Source organism: Netta rufina (genome assembly GCF_964035555.1).
Source record: "Netta rufina genome assembly, chromosome: 1".
Lineage (NCBI taxonomy): Eukaryota > Metazoa > Chordata > Aves > Anseriformes > Anatidae > Netta > Netta rufina.
The window spans coordinates 132,651,259-132,676,318 of NC_140123.1; the positions used below are offsets into that span (position 1 = coordinate 132,651,259).

At 36.8% G+C, this 25,060-nt stretch overlaps 1 protein-coding gene across 2 annotated transcripts; it reads right to left on the reverse strand.

Annotated features, from left to right (window-relative positions):
• Window positions 1–1,314: 1,314 nt before the first annotated feature.
• Window positions 1,315–23,233, reverse strand: TTLL1 (TTL family tubulin polyglutamylase complex subunit L1). 2 transcript variants are annotated; one of them, XM_084306963.1, is made up of 10 exons: window positions 23,173–23,233; window positions 20,391–20,523; window positions 18,373–18,581; window positions 16,081–16,261; window positions 14,891–15,025; window positions 14,624–14,732; window positions 11,217–11,360; window positions 9,430–9,516; window positions 8,096–8,259; window positions 1,316–6,626 (listed from the first exon to the last, which is right to left on the reverse strand). In XM_084306963.1, exons 2-10 carry the CDS (start codon window positions 20,501–20,503, stop codon window positions 6,497–6,499), a joined length of 1,272 nt encoding a protein of 423 aa, XP_084163089.1. In that variant the 5' UTR covers window positions 20,504–20,523; window positions 23,173–23,233; the 3' UTR covers window positions 1,316–6,496. The 2 variants fall into 2 exon arrangements, with proteins under 2 accessions (XP_084163090.1, XP_084163089.1); XM_084306964.1 differs by lacking the exons at window positions 20,391–20,523; window positions 23,173–23,233 and adding an exon at window positions 19,472–19,570 and having other exon boundaries at window positions 1,315–6,626.
• Window positions 23,234–25,060: the final 1,827 nt, after the last annotated feature.

The following is a 25,060-nucleotide window of genomic DNA, read 5'->3' on the forward strand; positions in this document are numbered from 1 at the left end:
AGCACAGACGCCAAGCCTTCCTATGCTCCTTCACGAAGTGCGTGACTCATTAACTCAAGGAGTTTTAAGTTCACGGTAAAGTTAGATTAGCCCAGAAGGACGGGGAGACCACAGCACGGGGGTAAATTTTACCTTCTGAAGAAACGTCCTTAACAACTTCATTTGAATTAATTGCAGTTAACAGTACTGGGAAATTTGGTTGGGGGTAAGCGTTCAAAGATTTATCATGATTTCCCCCCTTCCCAAGCTCTTTTTATTCTCTCTTCTATATCAAAAGTTAGAATTTTAGGTTTAAGGTGAGAAATCTCAACATTCAGATTTTTCTCTCATTTCTGGCCAGAGATGCATGCTTTTCCACAGTCTCACATTAAATATATCAAGCCTTGAATAAACCAGCTGTCTTTGCAGAAGCGTACAAGTGATATACGCAATCATAAATACCCCTCTTTTTGTATGGACACAACTCAAGCTCCTGTTTTGCCTAAAGCACTGTCAAAGCTGGAATGCCTCCCTGCCAGAACACTTAAGACTTTCTTCAACCTCAGTATCAAAACATTCAGCTATTTGTATGGTCAAATAATGCTCAAACTTGTTCAACGATTTAAGAGAACAGGAATTCAGCATGTCAGTTCTTCCTCTGGCAGAACTAATTTCATGGTGTGATAAAAGGCAATTCCACTTTGTCAGAGGACAGAAGTTCAACCTGGAACTGGTGATAGACAGACAAAAAAAAAAGTGGTCCACAAAGAGTTGATTGAATACCACCTTGTATCCCAAAATGGCTTTGCTGTGCAAATCCAGTCCCAATCACATATATGCTGCCACCTGCGAAAATCAGGGCTCATGCTCTTATTTTAGGCCAGTGTGGAGCCAATGACTAAATGGTCCAAGAGATGTATATTCAGACACTTGAGTCTGGCTGCAAAAAGTCTTCCAAATATGACAAAAACAGTTCCTTATTCTTAAAATCAACTGTACTGCCCCTATACTGGCCCCTATACTGCTTAGATGTTTTATTTACACATTAGTGTATATACATGTATATAGATATAGCAAACATAGCCTCATGTAACAGCTCAAAATCAATAGAGTTGTTTTGGGAGTTCTCTTCACATGGGATTTGCACTGGTTCTGCCTTCCTAGGGAATAAAGGATGAACAGAAGCAAATAATTTACGCAACATTTTTGTACTAAGAACTGAATTCAGACTTCAGCACAACTTGAGAAATAACAATTTGTTTGAATAATATTCACCACAAGGCAATCTACGTGAACATTTTAATTTAATAGTTGTAGGTTCCTTGAGGCATCACTTTAGGGAACATTACTTCCAAGCAGCTGAATATTCTCTTCTGGGTACAAGACGTGAAAGTTATAGGAAGGTATAAAGTTTCCTATAGTTCTTACATTTTTAGATGAAAAATGGCCTAGACACTTTTGGAAGCAAGTAAGACAGTAACAACAAGCAGAATTTTAAAACATTTTTAATTGAAAAAAAAAATTTACCCCCTTTCCAAGTGTATAATTTGAAACAATTACAAAACAACATTATTTAAGTTCGCCTAGTCTACATTTTGCATCAATGCTATTGATCTTCCTATAAATTACCTCTCTATGTGAAAGCAGAATTTGTCTGCACATGCTGCTGCTTAGTTTGACTTCATTATATATGGTAATACAGTTTAATGTATGTAGATATACAGGTTTGAGGTCACATGCACCACTTACAAACATACATTTCTCCAAGCACTAAAAAAACTGCTTGGAGAAATATACCTCAGTAGTTGGTAAACTACTATTTTTTTCTATTTATAAAATTGAAATTATGATTATTCAAGCATTACATTTTTCTTGTACTGAATTAAAAGAGATTAGTGGTCTGTTTATATATACCACCAGTCATGCAACCTGCCAGTATGACGACACTATTATGATGCCATAAATACCTTAAAGGTATGAATCACACTTCAAAATGGCATTGTTCATCTTGATTTTAGCATTTTGAGATGTATTTTTTTTTTGTAAATATTAAAATTCAGTTGTTCTCTGGGTGTTTTCAGTTTTACTCAAAATGTGACATCCTTGGAAAGATTATCTCAATCTTTTTTTCTTAGAAGAAAGGCTAACAGTTTATATAGGCCCACTGACGGGCATTTAATTTTGACTGTAAGGGACAAGACAAGAAATTTCTGGAAAAAAAAATCCTCCCACATTTTAGGCAAATATCCCACGGTTATTTTTATTTTTAACACAATCTATTTTTAAACATGCTTCTTGTGTCCTTTGCTGTCCTCAGAAATTTCATGTGTCCTTTTAAGTACCAACATTTTATCTTGGCTTCACTCAGTGCAAATTCTGTTGCCAGTTCTTGGCTCTTGCAGTAACATTTTATCACTCTCTTCAGAATACTTATCTCTAGATAAAAAATCCTAAGTGTTACATATTCAGTTGTAAACCTAAGTTTAAACCCTGAACGATATTTTGATTACAAATGCACTACCATTAGTGATTACATATGCTAATCATTAGTGATTACATATGCTAATTCAGAATGTTTAATTCCACTCACATCAGTTAATTTTATTATTTAACTGGCCAGCTTTCAAAGATTTTTTTTCCAGAATGCACATTCATTTGATATAGTCTTTATCTCCTTATTTTTTTAAATTAATGTTATTAATCAGTGTTTTGTAGCGTCCTTACTTCTCTGTTACACAACGATTTTCTATCTCAGATGTGAAGGGTATGATTTTAAATAGATACAAAATTTGAGAATAATTAAAGCATAGAGAACTGTCTGCCAATGGTAAGGATATCTTTATGTCATCAAAACAATTGGAAACGTTCTGGCTATGGACTGCTTCAACCTCTGGCAAGTTTCTTGAAACTTGCCTGAGCTTTGATGGCAAATTAAAAATTAAAAACAAAAAAAAATTGAAGTCCAGCTCAAACAACTTCCTACTCCTCCATAAAAACAATTAGTCTTTCCAAGATACCTGTTTATGTTCCTATTTCCCCTAAATAATCAAATGTTTTAGCAAAATTATGACTAGTCAGCTTTTCTTAGCTATACACATTTATTTTCTGCAAAGAATCCAGGAATAAAGGCTTTGTTTGTTGTTGTTGAGGAACCCTTCAGGTTAGAACACCTAGCTAAGGACAGGGGTGTTATGTTACATTGCAACACACACCCACCAGCTGTGATGGAGTTCTTCCTACTGAACTGCAGGATTGAGTGAGTTATTTTAATAAAGCAGACACAAAATGTGAGTTACCTTCTGGTTATAGTTCCACATACGTAAACTGAATAGTAACTACTTTGAAAACAGCCTTATTTTATAATGACAGAATAAAGCTCCTTCCTTTTCAACAGATAAATGGCTCTGCCTGACATGTTCTCCTGCTGAAGTGCAGCACTATCTCTCTTCTGTGAAATGTCTATTGTTTTGCTAAGTTCAGAGCAGGAAGTGAGTCAGGGGATGGGGACATTTTAGGCAGAAGTTCTGTTGTAAAGCCAACAGCAACAAAGTAGCTTTAGGGATAATACTGTTTCTTCTATTCTAATTAAGTTCCTAGATCCATATAAAGAAGCTATTCTGTGGGAATCTTATTAATACCTTTCATGTCAAAGAATTAATAGGGAGAAAGGTTAGCGCCCAGGAAGCAAGCCCCACTATTCAACTCTAGCAATAAGCTTCTTCTACACTAATGTCATTATAACAATTCCTGTAGCTGTTTAGAGCTTGTATATTTAATTCTTTGTATAATACTGTCGTTATGCCACTGATCACTTGAGCATATGAAGAGCAAGGCTGAGAAGCATATTTATTTTAGATCTTCCTGACAAGTTATTACATTAGCCAAAGTCAGAACTTTTGAGGACTTCTATTTCTAATTTATTTTGCTCCCATGAAATCCCAAACAGTTTCTTTATCTTAGTCAGATGCACTTAGAGGAAGATTGGCCTAGGGCCAAGGCTAGTTACTCAGATCCATGAGCTTGTCTACTAGCAGTCACTCAGATTTAAGCCCATTTAAGCTCTCTCAATCAGAGGTAAAACAGCCTTTAATCTTTTGGAGAATTAGGCTTCAGCAAAAAGAGCCACCTTACCTCTGAATGAGAGCATCCACACAAGGTTGAACACTGTGTCATACATGTTAACATCACACCTTTAATTACCCTCAACTCCTACAGTATAAACACATGACCCGAATGGTTTAAACATCTCACTAATCACCTAAACTCCAACTGATAGCGGAGCGTGCCCCAGGCTATTATCAGTTTACACACCACTTTGTACCATTATTTGTGTCCTACTACAACAGCAGATTTAGCTAAGGAACACTGGCGTGAAAAGTTTAAAATCTTATCCCTGAACATGCAATAAGTTTTCCTTTCCAGCCTTTCCTCCTCCTCACCAGCTTTTCACCTGTACATGGCCTTGAAAGGTAAAAACAAACATCTCACAGAATGATGTTCACGTACCGCCCTCCTCCCCCAAAACTATTAGCTAAGACTGCTTTTGTTTCCTTCTCCCCCGTCCCATTTCAGAGCCTGCAGACAAGTCGTTTCACGCACAAAGCGAACTTTTTCAGCTACCACAGGCCACAACCCTTTCCTTAGGGAAATTCAGGTAAAGAAGCATTGTATTTTTCAGCGGGGGTTCCCAGTTTTGATTTTCACAAGAACATTTCACTTATCTATATGAGGCTTCAAGTTCTTCATAGAAAAGGAAGACTTCTTGCTTGCTTACAGTTAGTTGTTGCTTGTTACTGATAAGGAGAAAGGCAATCTGAATCACCTAGGATTTCATATCATTTCACTTTTGTTCCATAAAACTCCCTTTGTATAGCTATTTTTTGTATGCATTACAAGCGATAACATAGCTAAGCCTTCACACTTCAACCTCCGCAAAAAGCTTATTGGAAAAGGAAACAAGGAGAAAGCAGTCTGACCACTAGTCCATTGTTTTTAAAAAGAAAGTGGAGTGAGATCAGGAAGAGAGGGTCACCATAACTAACTGCAGCCTCTGATTTCTTGCTCTTTAAAGAGCACTGCATTATTGAATCCATGTTTGTGTCAGCAGGATAAATTACTAACAATACACTTACTGGAGAGGTTAAGTTTAACTTGCATGCACTTAAGTGGCCTGCCACATAGAAAGGCAAAAAGCACTTAGCCTGCTCTGGCAGGCAGAAATTGAGTATCACTGCATTAGCGGTATCCAGATTAGAGTGTATTATGGTTGCATGGATACTTGCAACTTTTGTCTTTCTCTCCATAATTCTCCAATATCAAAAAAAAACATGAGGGGGGAGGAGATGATCAGAGCTGCATATCCATACATGTATAAATAACAGCCAAACAGCTGGTGGAAATGCAAGTGGAAAGCAAGAGCCACTGACTCAACTAGTTTATTTATATAGTACAACGTTTGAGGGCTGAAATACCTATTTTTAACTTTTGCTCTATGCATTTTGGTAGTTAGTTGTCACAAATTTTTATACAAGAGCTACTAGAAATAGCTTATCATGTTCAACAATATTTTTGTTACAGTACATACAAAATATACAGATATTCTACTTACGTGCATAAATACACGAAGAGACTCTGGTGCAAATAGAGATGTATAGCCAGTCTCAAGCACTAAGATTTCTTACAGTATGTAATTGTTCTGTCTGATTTTCCAAAAAGACACATTATCTTGCAATAAAAGTGAACAGCTAGTCAAATAATGCATCAATTTACCCTATTAAATATTTCCTTTGTACATTAAACTTTTCCCTTTAAAGAGGTATCAGCGCAAAACATTTTAAGGGAAAACAAAAACAGAACAATCAAAAACCCTCAGCATATAAAAGTTTACTTTTTTTTTTTTTTTTTTTTAAACTTACTCCACGCACTACTATTTTCTCTCATTACTTTTTTTTCTTTACTAGTGAGAAGCCATCAACCATCATTCTGGCAATAATTATCCTCACCACTAACACCTTCCACAGAACGCATATCTCATTTATTATAGAGATGTAGAGATAGGCTACTATTGAAAATAAATTATATTCAGAGCAACGAGTATCTTCTTTCAGAACACATATTTTGAGTTGTCATCTTTATAAAGAAACCTTTTAATCATTGCTGAGAGTGTATTAGGTTCTCCAAAGTCTGAATATATATGCTTCTGAAAATTCAAAATTTCTTGCTTTCAGAGAACTACTATAAGCACATGCACAGATATACTTGCATGAAATTAGTTTTTTATATATATGCATACATTATATATATGCACGTGCATGTGTATAATTATTATAATTGGCAAGTCAGCGCATGCATAGTACAGTTCCTGGTTTTAGAATATATTTCATTTCTTTTCAAAAGCTGTATTGTCCTCCTTTAATACCTCCCACATGCAACATAGCAAAATAGAGAAACCGGTTCATGAACTGCATTTTTGTTCATGATGTTGTCCTACCACCAGTGTGGTTGGGTTTCTTAATCGTTATTTCCAGGTGGTCAATACAGGCTTTCCCAAATCTCTTGCACGACCTCCTTTTGTTCCAGTGGATTGCCCAGAACGACTTCGGAAGTCACGATCAGGACCATCACTTTGCGCCATCTCTTCATCATATCTAAAAGTAAGACAATCTGTTCAGTACCTTGTCCTGCTATTCACTGCACAAACAACAGCAAGTCTTCCATATTGTTTTGCTTAATATTTAGCACTGGCATTTAATACAAGCTGTTCTATGCATGTCTACATGGAAAAGGAAATTATTCAAGGAAATTTACCACCACATGATTTTACAATACAGATCAACCAAAACATCTTCAGCTACTTTTTGTAAGCAACAAATTGTTTGACAGCTTTAGTTAAACTCTTGAGTTTGTGAAATTTCACAAGTGTGAAACGTTCTTCTGTATTTCTCCTCAATATTGCTCTTTGTAGACCTGTGGTTGAGCAACAACATCTGACTGCTGGTTGTTTAATAAAGTCTCAAGTTATTGCTTCAAACAGAGGGTTGCTAACTGCAATTTCAGAAAACTCCAATGTTACATCAGTGAGCAAGTAGGGAAAGAATGAGCTGAACAAACTGTTTAAATTAAATGCATTTGATGACATGTATTTTGTAACACTTAATCACAGTGACAAGTAGTTCTTTAAATATCTAACCCCATTATAGTCTCAGATAGCCTCACTATACACTTACCTCTCAGTTGCTATGGAAATTTTAAGCAGGAATTGGCTATGGATGTGTAATTATCAAAAGATAATACTATAATATTTTGTAGAACAGTCGTAGAACAGTCATAATATATGTTTAGTTACACTGTTGTATAGGTATTTGTAGCTACCACATATAAAATATTAATTGAAATTTAAATCATAATTCAACTGACACTTACATATATAACTGATTTTACCAACATACGTGTGTAAGACTGGTATGATCTATTAGATCAACTATGTATATACCACATTCCTGACATCCTGAACAGTTGTAATATAAATAGGCTTGAGAAACCATCTGAACATTCTTTCAATAAACATGAGAAATTGTCATCAACATGGTATTTAAGTGTTCCTCTGCATCCTAGATAAATCCTTCAGACACTCCAACATAAAGATGTCCATCTCCTTGATTTCTCTCTTTGTAATACAGATTGGGGAAATTTTTAAATACCTGGCAATGCATTGTTACTATTACATCCATGAATTACAAGAATTAAGTGGCATAATTTCTACGAACTGAGAGGTAATAGCTATTTGATACAAATTTTATCTATTTACTCAAGAAAATTAAACTCTACATACTAGAAGACAAACACTCTCTATGCTTATATCCCTCAAATTCAGCTGCTGGAAGCTCGCTACACCCAGCAGTTTATTACACAACTAAAGTTCCCTCTGGAGATAAAGGATGTACTCCTACCTCCAAAGCTGCTAATGCAGCCCTAAAAAATGAAGTGTTATCTTTGTGTCCATTTTTCCCATATGAATGAATAAGTTTACTTTATCTCTGTGGTCTACATTACACATTAAAAAAAGTGAAGCAACTGAAAAACATTTGCATTTATACAGAACATTGATAAAACTTACAAGACTTCATAATTGCCAAGAACCTCTTTTGGTGGAGATTTATTCCATTTACAGTCTGGAATTTCCCCATTTGGCACAGCAATGTTAAGTGTGTCATTAATAAGATTATACTTCAAGATGCGATCATTAGCTGTACTGGAAGTAAGAGAAGGGGAAGCATTAACCTACAAAAAAAAAAAAAAAAAGGCAGCATCAATTTTTTGAGTAGTACAGTTCTCTATATAGCACATGTGATGACTACACATACTATTTGGGAAATTAAGAATCAGCGTCTCTAAGCACGTCTTTCAGTTCCTCAGATGTTGAATGGAATCCCCCGCTGGGCTCTTTTTTTAAAAAAACTTAAAAAAACAAAACAACAACAAAAAAAAAAACAACCACCAACACTATGTGTCTGCAGCATCAGAAGGCCTTGAAAATTTTTCTTGAGACTAAGTTGACCAGGGCTCAGACAAGACAGAATTTTGTTCAGTTTTCTAAGCTTCCATGGATACCAAAACCATAAATTTCAGTGCCCGATTCACTCCAACATTTGCTACATATAGGAATCCGTAGGCTTATTCTAGTTAAACAGCTTTTATTTATGTTCTTAATCCAAGTTCTCCCCTGTTAAATTGTGAGCTGGAGAAACACATATGCTCCGTCTCTATTCAGAGCACTAAATTGGATTTTTTTTTTTTTTTTTAGCTAAGGCTAAAAGTGGTGTTAATTTTAACACATCTCTTGTGTTCCACATTTATTACAAAGAAGTGGTATCAGAACAATAAACAGCTTTGCTCTTTCACTTTCAGTAGGATTTAGAAGGAAGAGACCTAGATAAAATTTTTGTTGAACACACAGATCGAAAGTTAATACACTAAAGAGAAATTTATGTGAAAAAGAAGCTTTCCAAACATCCATTATCCTATATATGCCTCCCCTTTCTTTACTCCTAACCTGCAACATTAATGACATGACAGCGCTCAAGACTTAGTAACCTCAATGTTATGCTTCATCAGGCCAATGTCAATTTTCCAGCTACTGATACATTAACTAATAGGGCTGCTAATATTCAGACTGCCTCTGAAGTCTAATTGTGTGGATGCTCCAGAGTTAGAAGACAAAATAGAAAGCCACAAACACACAAAAAAAAAAAAAACAAACTGAAAAAGAAGCACACACTAGGTTGGCCATCACATGGTCTATTTTTCTTTCTGACATTTTGCCTAATCCGCTTACCTGAAGAACAGAAAGACAAAGCTTAAAAAGACAAAAACAAGTAGATTTCTCTGTAGTCTTTTACTTTGTGAAATAAAATTAGTAAGAAATTATTTCCATATTTTGTGTAATTTTACCTCAATTAGCCATGGTTTAAGCTTGTCATCAATGATTATGTCATATCCATAGCATTCAAAGCAGTGTTTATCATTATTCATTACAGGCTAAAAAAAAGACAAAAATGTATTAAGAACAACAAATTTGTAAGTAACCTGATTACACACTTGATTTGCTATAAGTGAAATGACTGGATTACAAATCTTCCACAACACAAGCTAAAATAATTCTACCATAAGCTTACTGGTAAGTTCAGGATTCTCCACACGCACAACTCCAAAGTACACATTTCAATATTAATGATTGCATTAATGCCAAGGACTAAGTTACATTAGTTTTCCATCATGCTTCCAGCTTTAAAATAAGTGTTCTCCCATTTTTCAAAAGTAGTAAGAATATCTAAAACCTGAATGCATCTGGAGAAATTGGGAAGTCTTCAAGTTTACATAACACAGCTTCACATAAATTCTTTAAACTTCAGAGATGGAAGACTTATTCAAAGACATTTCTTTTAGTGCAGAAAGTTGAGGTCAAACAATTACCAGATATTTTAAAAAACTATTATTAGCTCAAGCCATCTATGATCTTGAAAGCTAAGAGAGACAAAGGATCATGTTGTACATAGATACACATCCTCCGCTCAATTTTCCAGCATCTGCAAAGGATTTTCAGTATGCACGCCTAGACTTTTATACAAGTCTCATCAGATCTTTTAATGAAACCTTTGTAACAGGTTAGAGACATGATTTCCTCCCCTATATTGAAGAAATTAAAAGCTTTCATTATTAGAGAATGAAAGAGGGGTAAGAGGAAAGAGCATCTCATTACATTTGTCATCCTCAGACACAAAGAAGTACTGAAGCTGACCAAAACATTTCATCCCTTATATTCTAAACACTTTTCTTCTCCTGAAGTTCTGCAAACATTTAGATTAAATGTCTCTTCTTCTCACATCTGTTTTCAAACTGATTGTGAGGTGAGCCACACTTCCCAACGATTCTAGCTTCATGACCTTGTCCCTCTTTCTTTTGCTGATTCTGATCCTTCAGTGAGGTCATTCATCAGCTTATAACACTGGCAGAATACTAACCCACCAATAAAATAGTAATTTTTCAGTTGGACAAGTGAGATGATTCAACTCACAATGTTGCCAGAACCAGCCCAAAAAAGATGAGACCATGCACCTGAGAACAGGACAGCCTTTCTTGGCAGCAATAAGGTCTTCGGTTACCTACCCCAGTTGACCCACAGAGCAGTACCTGCTCTCTAATGTAATCATGGAATATTACCCAAACACTAGAAGGTCACTCAAGCAGAGGATTGTTATACTTAAAACAAAAAAAGGAAGAGTTTAACAGTTCATGATAACTATGTGACTAGTATATAGAAGAGCTGAAAGTAAGTTACGTTAAGTCTGCTAAACTAATATCGTTACATTTTGATTGATAAATTGTCTTCCACAGCTATTTTTTCTTTGACACATTTGTTATTGCTGAAATGACATCATGAGCCTTGGCAGAGCTTAATACTATTCACAAGGGCAGTATCAAGTCATATTAGATAGTTCAGAGAGACCTGAAGGAGAGAGATTCATTCAGCTCTTCAATACACACATACAGCTCACCCACCCACCCAAGATTCAAGTTCACCCAGCTCAAACAAATCAACAAATCACAGAATTGCAGGAATCAGCATCAACACTGTCACTCAAATAGCAGGAAACAGATTTCAGGGATTTTTTGGTGGCAAGCTCACTTGCATGGTTATGAAAAGTCTACACTAGCAATATTCCCAGAACAGTACTCACCGCAACGGCTTTCAGGGACTGCACAATTATCCAGTGAATTTCATCAAATAATTTGTTCGTCACTTCCTTTCCACGGGTGCTTTCTAGATACAGGCGTAAGTTACTCACTGTCCACTTGCCTCCATGGATATGATTGTAATCATCCTGAAGAGTTGGACAGTTAATTTTGTCTAAGATTTTGAAGTTGTTCGGCAGTTTTGTTTCATCCACACAAAAAGCCCACTTATACTTGCATACAAATGTTGTTTTAAAAACAAACTCAAACTGCTTTTACTCTATTTTACAGCTTTATGCAGACTTCATCTTTAAACTGCCCTCTACATAAAGAACCATTTTTATTATGACCATATGTTTATATCACACTTCACAAATCAAGTAATAAAGCTGGACTTAAAAGAAAAGAAGTACTCAAACAGTTGAATAACAAAATCTAAGTTTCGACTGGGAAATCTGAGTTTTGAAGTGTGACAAAAGAGGACTGAACCTTTTTCCTCCTCTGGAGAAATAGTTAATAATTAAATTTCACTAAAGTTAGCAGCTCTAAAATGTAGCACTTACCCGGGTTTACTCATTTAAAATATGACTTGTCTATTTCCCCAAAAGACAAGCATGGTATATTCTTAATGGTGCTGACAACAGCTGCATTAATGAAGACAGTGAAATAACACCTGAATCACTCAAACAATTTTTCAGGTAATTCAGTACTTTGCTATAGAAAACACATTAAGTGCTGCTGAAACAGAACAAGGGAAAAAAGGAGGTTGCTATATGTCTGTCTTTTCAGAGGCTATCAACGTCCTACAAAATATTTTTACTAAACAGAAGGACCAAAGCAAACTGATGGTGTTCTTACTGATGGAAAGACATATTCAGTCCTCAAATAGTTCTCAGGACAAGGACTTTATCCCTTTTTAAAGATTTTCCTCTGAGTGTTTATAAGAATTATTATATACCTGCTAAATTATAAAACACTGAATGCCTGGAGTAGAAAAAAGTTCTCATAGGAATGAAACCTTCCATCTTGTAAAACAAGGTCAGAGAAACCTCTCTCTATTCTTAGTGTTTCATCTGTTTTTTCTGTTTGTTTGTATTTTCTTCCCTTCTCTCCTCTACAGCTTCCCCCACAGTAAATTTGAAAGACTATACAAATAAAGATCTGGAACATGGTTCTCAGGACTTGCATGGAAAAAATGAAATGTCTTACAACCAGAATCCAGAAAGGGGACAAAAATCAAAGTTTCAACCCACTTTGAATTTCAGAATAAGTACTAAAATCAAAATAGAACCATTGAATGGTTTGGATCAGAAAATAGATTGCAACTGTACAGAGCTTTGCACAGTCACAACTATTTAATGAAAAATATCATAACAAAGCAGAATATCACAGGCTACATGGATGACTGCTAACAGAAAACTAAATAGAAGAATTACTGTTGGTTTTTTTTGCATTACACATGCAGTGAATAATGATTTAGAATTATATTTTCTAGCACAATATTACAATGTGTATACTTAATTACCCTCCTTCCCTTTACATTACTTTTTCTCTCTCCCTGATATTGAATTATAAGCTTTTAAATTTAGTGATGTTTTCCCATGAGCTTGTAGGATACAAATAAAGTAGAACTCCAGGGTTCATGTAGGGTTTAAAGTAGAGATGAAAAACTAGAAACTAAGAGCTTTTCCAGACCTCATCATAATGTTGATAAATCACTTGACAGTTCAAATTAGGTGGTTCTTCTAAAATTCTAGGACTTATTTGGCTCTGAAGTTGCAGACATGTTTAAAACAGAAGGAAAGATGGGACAGACAATGGCTAAACTTTTCTCACTTCTTTCTGGAAGACTCAACAAGTATTAATGGTTCAACATTTCTAAAAAAAATAAATATTTCAAATGATCCAGTAATGACTCTACATTTTTATGCTGACACTTCTATACCCATTTCTGCTGTCTTTCTTCTTTCAAGATGACCTCACTACTTATTTTCACTTCTATTTGGGAGAAATACTGAAGTTCTTTGGAGAAATACTTTAGTTGGTGTAGAAGATGAAAGGGTGCACGATAATGGGATAGGCAGCATATCCCATGCCTCATCTCTTCTCTGTTACTGGCAACAGCACTATGACTTACGCTCTTATATTTTATGGGAACTGCTTTTACCGCAACTCAGTGTGCCCTGTCAGATCATAAGATCTCTGAAGCCCTTCACAAATCAGCATCTGAGCAAGAAAATATTTGCAGTACTAAAAGTGTTGCATTTTGACACTTACTCTAGCTAATAATTACCACCATAGGTGATATTTACAATTAAAAACAGATAAAAACAAATCTGTTATGCTGCTATAACAGTTATAGTTATATGTAGGTTATAGCTGTAACTGTTAACAGTTCTGCTATAACTTACAAAGCAGTAAGAGTCAAGGCACATTTTTCTTGTGCATGAGTGTGCATATACATATATGTACGTATTTTCAATGCTCTTAAAAAATAAACCCCACAAAATTGGGAAGTAAAACAATGGAGTTTTAATCCCTGCTACAGAGGCATGTTTTATAAATCAGACATCTGCTAAAAATGCAGAAGGGACAGCCATTATCAAGTGAATTCCCTGAAGGAACAAGGTTTAGGCAATGATACTGCACGTCCACCTGTTTGTGTCACCCCTAACCCACTAGCCTTTCCTTTCACTGGTGAATTTCAGCCTATTTTGACAGAGGGAAATGCTGTCAAAGCTATCAGGCTTCCACACATTTTATGAGCATCAATGGCAAATTACAGGACGGAACTGTTCTTCAGGCAGAACTCCATCGTTGTGCATTGAAGAGGAAGCCACCAGCTGTCCAGGCAGCAAACATTTATCACTAAACACACAACTGCATGTTCCCTTTTTCACCAAAGAAGGCGGGGGGGACACAGACAATACATGAGGTGACAACACGTAGGAAGAAGGTGGAAGGCACTGTGGTAAATAAGCACTGAAAACAGGAAAGCTGAATTAACTGGATGGGTGAGAAAGAGGGAAGAGGAGATCAGGAAGGAGATATTCAAGTGCCTTTATAAAATACAAACCCACAGGAACCAGGCTTCATTAATTCCACTGCTCATAGCCTGAATTGCTAAGTGAGCATATTAGCATTTAAATGACAGGAGACTTGGAAAGAAATTGCTTTCAACTACCGCAAGTCAACACTGAAGATATCACAGTCTATTACAGAGCTTGCAACTCATTATCGTGTATGTATTTTATCTACAGTCTTTTAAATTTTATTTATTTAAAGATCAAGTAAGTAATTTAATTGCAAGCTAATGAGAAAATCACTAAAAGCCTTTTTATTCCAAACTTTTGGGACAATTCAAGAAACCAGTCTTCCAATGAAAAAGCACCTACAAACTCAGTACACTTACCCCATGTTTCTGAATGGCAACATTTGTAAGATGTACAAACATGTTATCCAATTCACTTGTACTTGGTGTATATTTTACTGTGCAAAACCGGCAAAATCCAAGTTTATACCTTAAATGCAAAAAGTCATTAAAGTGTGTTAAACCCCAGTAGGAAGCAAGGAAAAGATCATCCCAGGACAACATGTACATGTTAAACTTCTTTGTACAACAACAGCAACATTATTTTGACTACATTAAACATCAAAACACAAACATATACAGTCTTACATGTAACATCTCAGAGGGCGATACGTAGATACTAAAACATACAGACGAAGGTCAAATTTCTTTCCTCCGATTAGTAATGGATTGTTGATATATAGAGAAATCACATAAGCTTCTTTGGAAGACTGAGATACAAACCTGTAAGACATCAGTAAGGTTTCAGAATGTTACAACTGTAATGTTATAACACGATAGATCTTTTTCGTCTTTAGAAGCAGCCTGTAATTTTGAACTGACTGAAATCTTCTATCTTATTGGCAATGCAGTGTTTTAAGTTATACTATTTAATAAAACATGCTTGGCATCCATCATTACGTACCAAAGGAAAAAAAAAAGTTAATACAGAACACATGACTGAGATTTTCATTTAAATTGAGTTTTGAAGTTAACAGAGTAGTGAACTGAGCCACTCAGAATGCAGTTCTACAAACCTGCCTTTTCCTTTGAGAGCATTTACAGCTAGTCAGAGTTCAGAAAAGCAAAGAGTGCATATTACATTACCTTTGTTAGTCAAAGCCTTGTATTCCTAGAATGTTTGTATTTATGCAGGGCTTGCAATTGCAAAGCTAGCTTTCAAACTGTGACATTCTTCAGATTTCGAGGTAAATAGAAAATAATACTCAAAGAAGGTTTAGCCAGTCAATTTATAACAAAAAAAAAATAGAATTAGTTGTGCGATCAAAACTTTTATTAGTCAGAGGAAAACACAGATTGCTAAACTGTTAGATCCATTTGGAAGTAAGGTCACCAATGTAAGGCGTATTACTTTGTGCTCCAAATAGATCACGTCTTTATTTCCTAAAAGCATATTTCTCCTTTGTACTACTTTATGAAGTGAATTGATACATATTAAATACAAACTGCTCAGGGAAAGACTTTTTTCCTCACTTCCTGTTATTTAACACTACAGAGCAGAACAATTTGTTTTTGCATGTTATTCATCCAACACTAACAGCATTTTTTTTATAGAGAATAGTTATTCAAACAGTTTTTATACCTCCTCATACCAAAATAAATCTTACTAAGACTTGTTTGAAGGAGGAAGCCAGATAACTGAGACAAAATGCAAAACTATATAATGACAAAGCAATAGTAATGAAATACTTTTCCCTGTGCATTGGACAACTAGCATGTTCATGTGGTTCACCTGATTATATAAAGTACAACATAGGGTTTAGTTTTTAAGCACTTACGAAGATGTTTTGCTATCTCGAGACCATTTTTTAATTTGAGAGAGTTTATTGATTAGAAATATTCCTTTTCCTTGAGCTTTACCACAAGGTTTCATAATCCAAGTGCTTGAGGGATTTTTTCTGAATTCTTCAACAAAGAGATTATAATCGGCAGGAAGCATAAAAGTAACAGGAACAAAATCTGAGTTAAGAGAAAAAAAAAAAAAGGTTCACAATTAAGGACGCTGTATCTAAGAAGACCATTCATGAATATAGGGTAAAAAATAATTTCTTAGTTCTCAATTTTTCCAGTCCAGCATGATCCACCTTCAATAAAACTCATGTTGCTTTTTAATCTCATTTAATTCATAGTTTTTACTTAAAGAATTGCTAAACATTGCATGCTGCTAATTTCAGATTAGCAGACTTCAATTCATATGGATTATTTTTCTTCTGTTTAAATGATGTGCAATTAGAGTATTAGACACCATTCCAACTTAACTTTTATTAGCAAAATTTCTCGATTTCATATTCTAGCTTTTATCATTCTTCAAATCTGTATATGCAAAAATCCAAATATTTCCTCTTTGGATGTGGTATTTTTTGTTTCTGTGCAACTTCAATTGGTAATTCTTTGCTCCCATACCCAGTACTACCATGCTCACTGAAATCTAAATAAAAATATTTCTTGCTTTTCGCTATCAGATTATTCTGTTTCATCCATACAGCAATGCTTCTTTCTTACACAGATGAACAGTGCTTTTTTTTTTTTCCCACTTGCCCCAGATGTAAATCAATTCAATGTCTCCATCTCTATTTCACTCCAATGCTTTCTGACCTCTGAAATAACTTTGCTCTTCTTACTCCCAATTTACTCCTACTTTTTTTGTTTGTTTGTTTTGAGGGGGTAGTGGCTTTTTTCCTTTGGTTGGTTGTGGTTTTGTTTGTTTGTTTGTTTTGAGGGGGGTGGGGGGAGGGATGGTGGTGGGTTTTTTGTTTGTTTTTGCTTGTTCTTATTTGTTTTTAAATTTCATTTTCTAGTAGTCATTACCAGTTCTCCAACTTCCCCTAAATTTCTCCTCTGAAGAGTTTATCCATTCAATTCTGTCTGGAACCTTTCTACAAAAGATTATTGTAGTTTTTGCTCCAGTATAGGATTTCCAGATAATGTTTTTTCACTTTTGATTTAAAGAAACTCCAGCCCGTTCTGATATGAAGTTTTAGGGCCCTTCAGTTCCACCACTGATCTCATAGCAAAATACCTTAATGCCACAATACTTCCCTCTTTAAAACAGTTATACATACATATGCAAATATATGTATAGATGTATACATGTATACATATACAAATATATATACTTCTGTATATCCTTACGTTTAGGAATAATAATTTCATGATTATTCCTTATGCTTATAAATAATCATTTCATGATCATTTCCCTTCAGCCCATGTTGCTTCAGCTAATGCTGCACTAGTAAGTTCAGTCTTCATTAAGAACCCTACTACTTACCAAAGCAAGCCTAAATACAACTTCCACACATAGTAACTGGATTTGTTCTCTTCCCTGAACAGTGCTATGTACTAGTAAGAACACAGTGGAGGAAACACCCAGTGTGACAGAAACAAAAATGTTCAATCTTTTAGTCCAGCCTTGTGTCTAATTTCAGCAAAGTTCTTAAATAAGTTGCATGACCTCTATTTCTCTTAATTTGTGAAATACTAGCCCTTATCCTTCAAAACAAGATTTGTGAAAAGCTTTGAAAATACAGAATTTCATATTAAATGTTTGCAACTACTGTTCTTAATCAGTTTCGCTACTCTTGTGTTTCCTTACGCTCTTCTAATGGCAGGTTTGTGGGGAGGGAAAAAGAGGAAAAGACAGAGAAGGAACGCTGTTACGTTTGCGGAACAGAGTAACTTCAGGATAGAGTACACTTTATTCTATTTAACTGCCTGTTAGTGACAGAGCATCTGCTGATAGTTATTTTAGCATTGGAACACTTCAGAAACTCAGAAAATCAAGCTGGGCTGCAACTAGATTTATGTGATGATTCAAACACATCAATTTTAGGTGTCCAAAACACATCAATTTTAGGTCTCCAAAAGCAACCTGGAAAAAACAGGCAGCTTTGGTTGCACATACTTCTTGCAAGCAGCAGTTTTTCTTACTGAATTCATTGTACAAAACTAGCAATGTGTAAATTAGAATAATTTGTACATTAATGTGCTGTTCTGTTACTGTTTCAAGTTACAATGCCAACAGGTCATTGACCACACAGAAAACAAGATTAAAGCTGGTAAGAACCACATACCCAAATAAATATATTTTCCATTTTCATCCTTTTCTGCAAGAGGACTTCCTTCTTTCTCAAGTTCTCTCCTATATCGCTTGATATTTTTTACCATCAAATCCTTTCTGGTCAGCTCATAGTGGTTGGGGAAATGATTGACAATTTGGTCATCAGAAAGGCGGTAACCAGTTTCCACACTGAAAACATTTCTGATTGTTTGTACACTCATCCTGAAGGCAAAAACAAAAATTAAATTACTTTTCTCAAGAAACACAACCCAAGAGGACAAAGTTGTAATAGTGTTACCTTTACTTCATCTTTTCCCTCTCACTGTTTTCTCCCTCTTTCACACTTCTCTTACATTGCTCTATATAGCGCTGCAGTGACGATACAACATGCTCTGAACCCCTGTTAGCAAGACCAGATGAAATCCTGCCAGAGGTTGCCTCAGTCCCTCTGAGACTCAAATTTGGGCAGATTGTGAGGCAAGTAAGATGACAGCGTGGCCCTAGTGGACTCTGGCTTGTTGATGACAGACAGGTCAAATCCCAGCAGAGCCTACAAATGACTGATATGCACCTAAATACTACAGAGGCATCTTTCTAAACCTATTGGTTTGCTCTCCGGAAGCTCAGGTTTCCTCTTAAAAAAATACAACCTCATACTGACTACCTTGCTATCTGAATTCCAAAGTACTTCAAGTACATGAACATCTTGCTAAAAACATACATAAATGCCACAGCAGAGAGCTGTGGTGACCAAGTCATCAAATCAGTTATCTACTTCATTTTTCACTAAAGATATGAGCAGAGCCACAAATACAAAGATTTTTTTTTTTTTTTTTTTTGGTACTAAAGATGTCACACTGGAAATTTAAGATTATTTCCTGAATGCTATCAATCTGCTATGTTATCATTTCAGGAACAAAACAAAACAAGTAACACAACAGTTTGCATGAGTGTCCTGTTCCCCTACTCCTCCCTCCAGCTGCATTCCAAAAGCACAAGCAGATTACTACATTCCTACTCATTTAAATAAGTGGTTAACAAAAGGTACATTCAGCAGTATAAAGTGCCGTTCTGTCATATTGGAAAGGGACAGTAAAAATGGCTTGGCTTACCTGAAGAGGTACTGTTTCTGCCATTTAATAAATTACTGCATCCTAGCACAGCACTGCAGTCTTGTATTAAATCAAGGTAATGGAGTTTGTCTAATTTAATATTCACCTTTCAGCACTGAAATGTTGAAAAATTAGTTTGCATAAACTTTTTACTATGCGGAGAAGTCAAGTGCAGTTCTCAAGGCTTTTATTACAAGAGCTTGCACTCTGGTAACAGAGCAAACTTCTGCTACACTGATAAAAGAATACTGTATCATATATTGGAACCATGTACTTTTTGATCATTTTGCTTACATCAGGTTGTCAGAAAATTTAGGTAAAGATACACTCAGAAATTCCAATTGGGCCACAAAAGCCCTCCTACAGTACAGGAAAACTTACTATAGCTACATACAGCTTACTGTATGTATACTACAGCTTACTATATACAAGAAATTTGAATAAAATCAGATATCACATTTCAAAACGAAACAAACAAACAAGCAAACAAAAACATTGGCTACAGCCTTTGCCCTGGTGTTTTTACAAATGGTATCCTCAGAAGCGATTGTCATCTTGCTAGGTTAGTGACTTTCCAATGCCTGACAAAACCTTTGGGAAACTGGAAAGACATACAAGGTCATTAGCATGGGAAAGGATCCAGGCAGATAGGACCTCCTGTCTCAAGGAGACCTAATGACTTTAGCAGGCCTACACAGCTAGAGAAGAAATCTACTAATACAAATCTCAACAACAGATCAGCAATAGCATAAGAAATTACAGGAGTAATGAAACAATGCTATACACTTAGAAACACTTCAGTAAGTTAATGTGTGCAACTCTGATTTTTAAATATGCATTTTGTTATATTACTAATGGTATTAACAGAAGATATTAAAATACTTCACAAATTTAGAAATTGCTATTTTAATGTACTTACCAATAAAAATTCCAGTCTTCATTTTCTGCCACCTGAATCCAGCCTCTTTTTTCAAAGTTGTTTATTAACACAGATTTTTCTATATCAGTTACCCACTTTACTTTTCCTGCCATTATCCTACAGCAGGATCAACCTGTTAGCAAAAAACAGTGTAAAGATGTGAAATGGATAACATAAGGAGAGAAAAAAAAAACAGGACAGTCAAAGGGGAAGAGAAGTGGCACCTAGAGAGCACTTTAACTTCAGAAAGATAGGAGAAGTAAATCAATGTTAAAAAACAAGGAAAAGAACATCCTAGGTTCAGACTGAGAGCCCACATTTGTCAACTGAACAACTACACACCAAAACAACTCTAGTTACAAGGATTTTCCATGCTCCCCAACCAATTCACTTTTAATGAATGGGTGCATAGCTCAAGTCTCTCCTTAAACACAGTAACAACAGAAATCACTATCATACATTTACTGGGTGCTGTTTATGGAGGAAAAAAAAAAAAAAAAAAAAAAAAAGCATAGAGCACAGACTGTTTATTACTTCTAACCAAGACTACATTTTTAACTTTGTTTTGAAGCGGGAGAGTTGACACAGATCGCTTCAATCACCAGCTGCAAACTAAATAGAAGTCTCAAAAAAAAAAAGTCCCTTACACTCTTAAGGAAAAGTATGCTGTACTGTAAGGAGAAGAACCAAAGTAACATTAACAACTTTTTATCGTCTTCTCTGTATTCCATGTAACTGTGATTTTGCCTTCTGCTCTAGCTGCTGGGGGGCAATAAGCTGGTATCAATAAACCCTTGAAAGCAGACTTCCTAGACCTAAGGTTATTAAAACAGTCCTCACAAGCTGTATTTCAACTTATGACACCTAGGTGTCACTTTCTATACTAGATCTCTCTCACTTGTCCACATTGGCATTTCCCCTCCCTTAGGATCTCAAGATCATTGTGGTTGGAAGGGACCTCAACAGGTCCCTAGTGCAGCCTCCTGCTCCAAGTGGGGTAGGCATAAGGTCTGACCAGGCTGCTCTCAGCTTTATCCAAGCACATTTGGAAAACCTCCAAAGACAAAAGCAGCACAGCTGCTCTGAGCATGCTGTCTCACCACTCAACTACCCTCATGGGGGAAAGATTTTTCCAGATTCAGCCCGAACCTCCCTTGTTTTAGCTTGTGCTTGTTGTTTCCCATCTTCCCACCCTTCAGCACCCCAAGCAGCTTGGCTATGCTTTCTGGAAAACCTCCTTACAGATACAGGAAGGTTGCAATTACATGACCACAAGTGGCACCTCTTTTCCAGGCCAAAGGAACACAGTTCCCCCAGCTCCTCATCAAAGGACAAGCACTTCAGCCCCTGTGGCAATCCTCCACTGAACTTGCTCATTTATCGGCATCTGCCTTATTCTGGGGGCTCAAGTTATTTTTGCCCATCCTCATATATATTGTGCTACAGCCTTACCCTTTCTATTTGAAAGAAAAAAAAAAAAAAAAGCCAATCTAGAGATGGAAATAAATGCATAACAAATGCACTGAAGGTGTGAGGACAAGCCAATCACCTACAATTGCTACTTCTCCAAAGGACAAGCTGAAGCTTTTCTGACAGCACTATCATGAGAAAATGATAATACTAATGTCAGGGGAAGACAGCTCTCATAAGCAATTTCAATTGTTGTGTACATTCCACAAATGAGTTTTAAAATTGCAGCCTAGTGAATTTTCATAGTTATCTTACCCAGAAATCCACTACAGAAGAGTACTGATTCAGCAGAAAATCTGAGCCCAAGGCACATTCATTGACACATGCCTCTCCCAAGAACAAAAGCTGCCATGCAAGAAAAGGGAGAGAGCAGAGGTATGCATGCACATAACACCATCTACTGCTCCCTCCACTTATAATTTTCCACCAAAAAAATAAAACTCAAAAATGCAGTAATTACACGAGTAGAGATGAGTAATCAAGGTAATCAAAACAATTTTTGCAACTAAGGCAACCCAAGAGATCTCCCACAACTGGATGTGGCATTCCCCTTCAGTCTCCCTCCTCCTGAGAGCCACAGCCCATGATGCAGCGCTCCCACTTTTTCCTTTCTAGTCTATTTAAATTGACAAATTCCACAAGGCAGATGTTTACTACTAGGCTTTGGTTTTGAAGCATTTTAGGCCCACTTATTTTTCATTCACATTGGTGGTAAAACAAGTTGAAATCAAGCCTAAATAAACAGATGGAAAAGAGCACATGCAGGCTTGGGGGCTTCTTTGTGTGCTTATACAACATATAGTTCTACAGGGCGATGACCTGTTGCTGGGCCTTCTAGACACTACCAAAACAAAAATAAATGAAGCAAAAGGATTAATTTACTTGAGCTGAAGTACATCTGGATCACAGTCAGTAACTCACTAGTGCCACATACCATCTTGCTGTGGTTTTAAAAGCTCAGGAATTAGTCAGCATGGGATAGAATCCTCCTTTCAAAAGGAAATGCGTTAAATGCTACAAAAGCTTTAATTAAGCACGCTGTAAAAACGTGAACGAACCTTAAAACCTGAATGCCACGTCTCTAAGCCACCCCACTAGCTCTACCCTCCAGGAGCGGACGCGAAGGGAGACCCAGGGCTAGGCACCCGCCTCACGGGAAGGTCACGGGAAGGGCCACGACAGCACGATATATCGCGATAGCGCCTGTGGGAAGGAAGCCGGGCGCCTCCCCCAGTGGCGGCAGCCCCCAGGCCGTGCGGGATAAGGCAGGCTGGGCCAAGCGATGGGGCGCACAACGCTGCCCCGCTCTCACCTGCAGCAGAACAGCCCCTCAGTCCGCACCTGCCGTGCCCGCCGCCATTGCCCTGCCCCGCCCCACCCCTTCCGGGGCCGTTCCCTAGGAAACGGGACGCGCGGCGGCTAGACTTCCGTGAGGCCGTGACGGCACGGGGTGGGGGGTGCAGTTGCTAGGGCGACGCGCCGACACCCCGCCTCCGCGAGCGCCCGGCGCCGCGCAGCCTAAAAAGATAGCAGCCATTTTGTAGGCCCGGCGTTGCGTGGCCTTGACGGGCCGCGAGGGGGTGGGAGCTTGCCCCTGCCTCGCCCCGCAGCGGGGTCCCGAAGCCTGCTCAGCCCTCGCCCTATTCATCTGTGGTTTTGGGAGCCACCATAAAGTCTTTGTGGTTGTACCTGCCCCGTCTTCTGTTCAGGAAAAACGTCCCTGATAGACAAGTAGATTAACAAGTAGATGGCGATTGCAGAGAGTCGTTGCCTGACAAAATGTGCCTAGGAATTCCCGGAATGCCTAAAAAGCTTTCACCAGTGTCAAAGCTCAAGTCTTTGTGATTTAACATATCAGATGGTGATGACCATACAGCTATGGGATTTATTTTTTTTTTCTGTTGCTGCTGTTCTGAAGGAGTGTGTGAATGTTTCCCTGAAATGACCAAAAACTGTACTTCACAGTTAAAACTGTGTGAGAGAAATAATACCTAAAAATTTACAGCATTAGTGCCTGTGTGGAGAAGCCTGATTTATGCATACACAACTTTCAAGATGAGAGATGATGTTAAGACACTTTACTTACTGAGGTTGATATGATCAAAGCAGAACAATAGGCTGTTTCATAATGGACTCTAAAGATTGAAGGGTCTCTGAGGGAAAAATAAAGGTGAAATAAATTATTCATTCTACAAGACATTATTTATTAAAAAATAGAGCCATCAGGCAGTAGCTGAAGTAAGCAGTTTGCAATGTGTTGACATAAAACAACTGATACAAATCTATATTCCCTGAGAGCCCTAGTTCCCCATACAATCTGAGAATAATAAATATGCTTTATGATTTACCATATCATCCTATGGTGATAGATCCAGTTGCAAGGTTGCAACTACAAAAATCAGTTAAGCCTAATAATTAACATAACAGGAACAAACTGTTAGGCATTCCCTAGTTTAACTACAAAAACAGCTACAATACACCGCATATCTTCTTTCAGTCATACACAGTGGAAATTTCCTGACATCATAACACCTCTGGTAACGGGCCAGAGCATGGAACAGCCTTGACAGCTGCCTTTTAACCCAAAAGGTGTATCTGCTGGGACAACTGCTAGTAAGAAAGTAAACCTGGACCTTTTGCTTTACTATCAATCCTTTTTTGTCCCAGCATCCATCATGCCTCATGGAAAAGCTGAAAAAGTACTGCTTTTTAAATTCATCAAATAATTAAGGACAGAAACACTTGTTGTTTTGTTTTGTTTCATTTTATGGGAGAGTCTTTTAGCTTAACTCAGCAGTCCTTAATCAAAGTTACAGTTTCATGGAATAAAGATCTGTTGTTTTGCTGTCTCTGAAAATTACATCAACAGCATTACATCAGAGCTGAGAGATAATAATAGATGCTCTAGTTTTTAATATTAATGCATCTCCATTTTGTAACATTCTTGTTCCAACAAGGGAAGTTGGTGAGAATTTGAAAACAGCTTAATAATGCTTACTATTATTGTATCAGGAAACGCTGCACAGCATCAGCATGCTATCTTTGTGGCAGAGATCACTCCTACAATGACATTTGCATATTTTATTTTAAGCATGAGTCAACTCATGCAAGATTACCTTTATGTTCAAAATTAAGCCTGGGTATGGGAAGGGAACCATTATTGATTTGAAAATGAATACAAAACTGAAAAAATAAAAAAG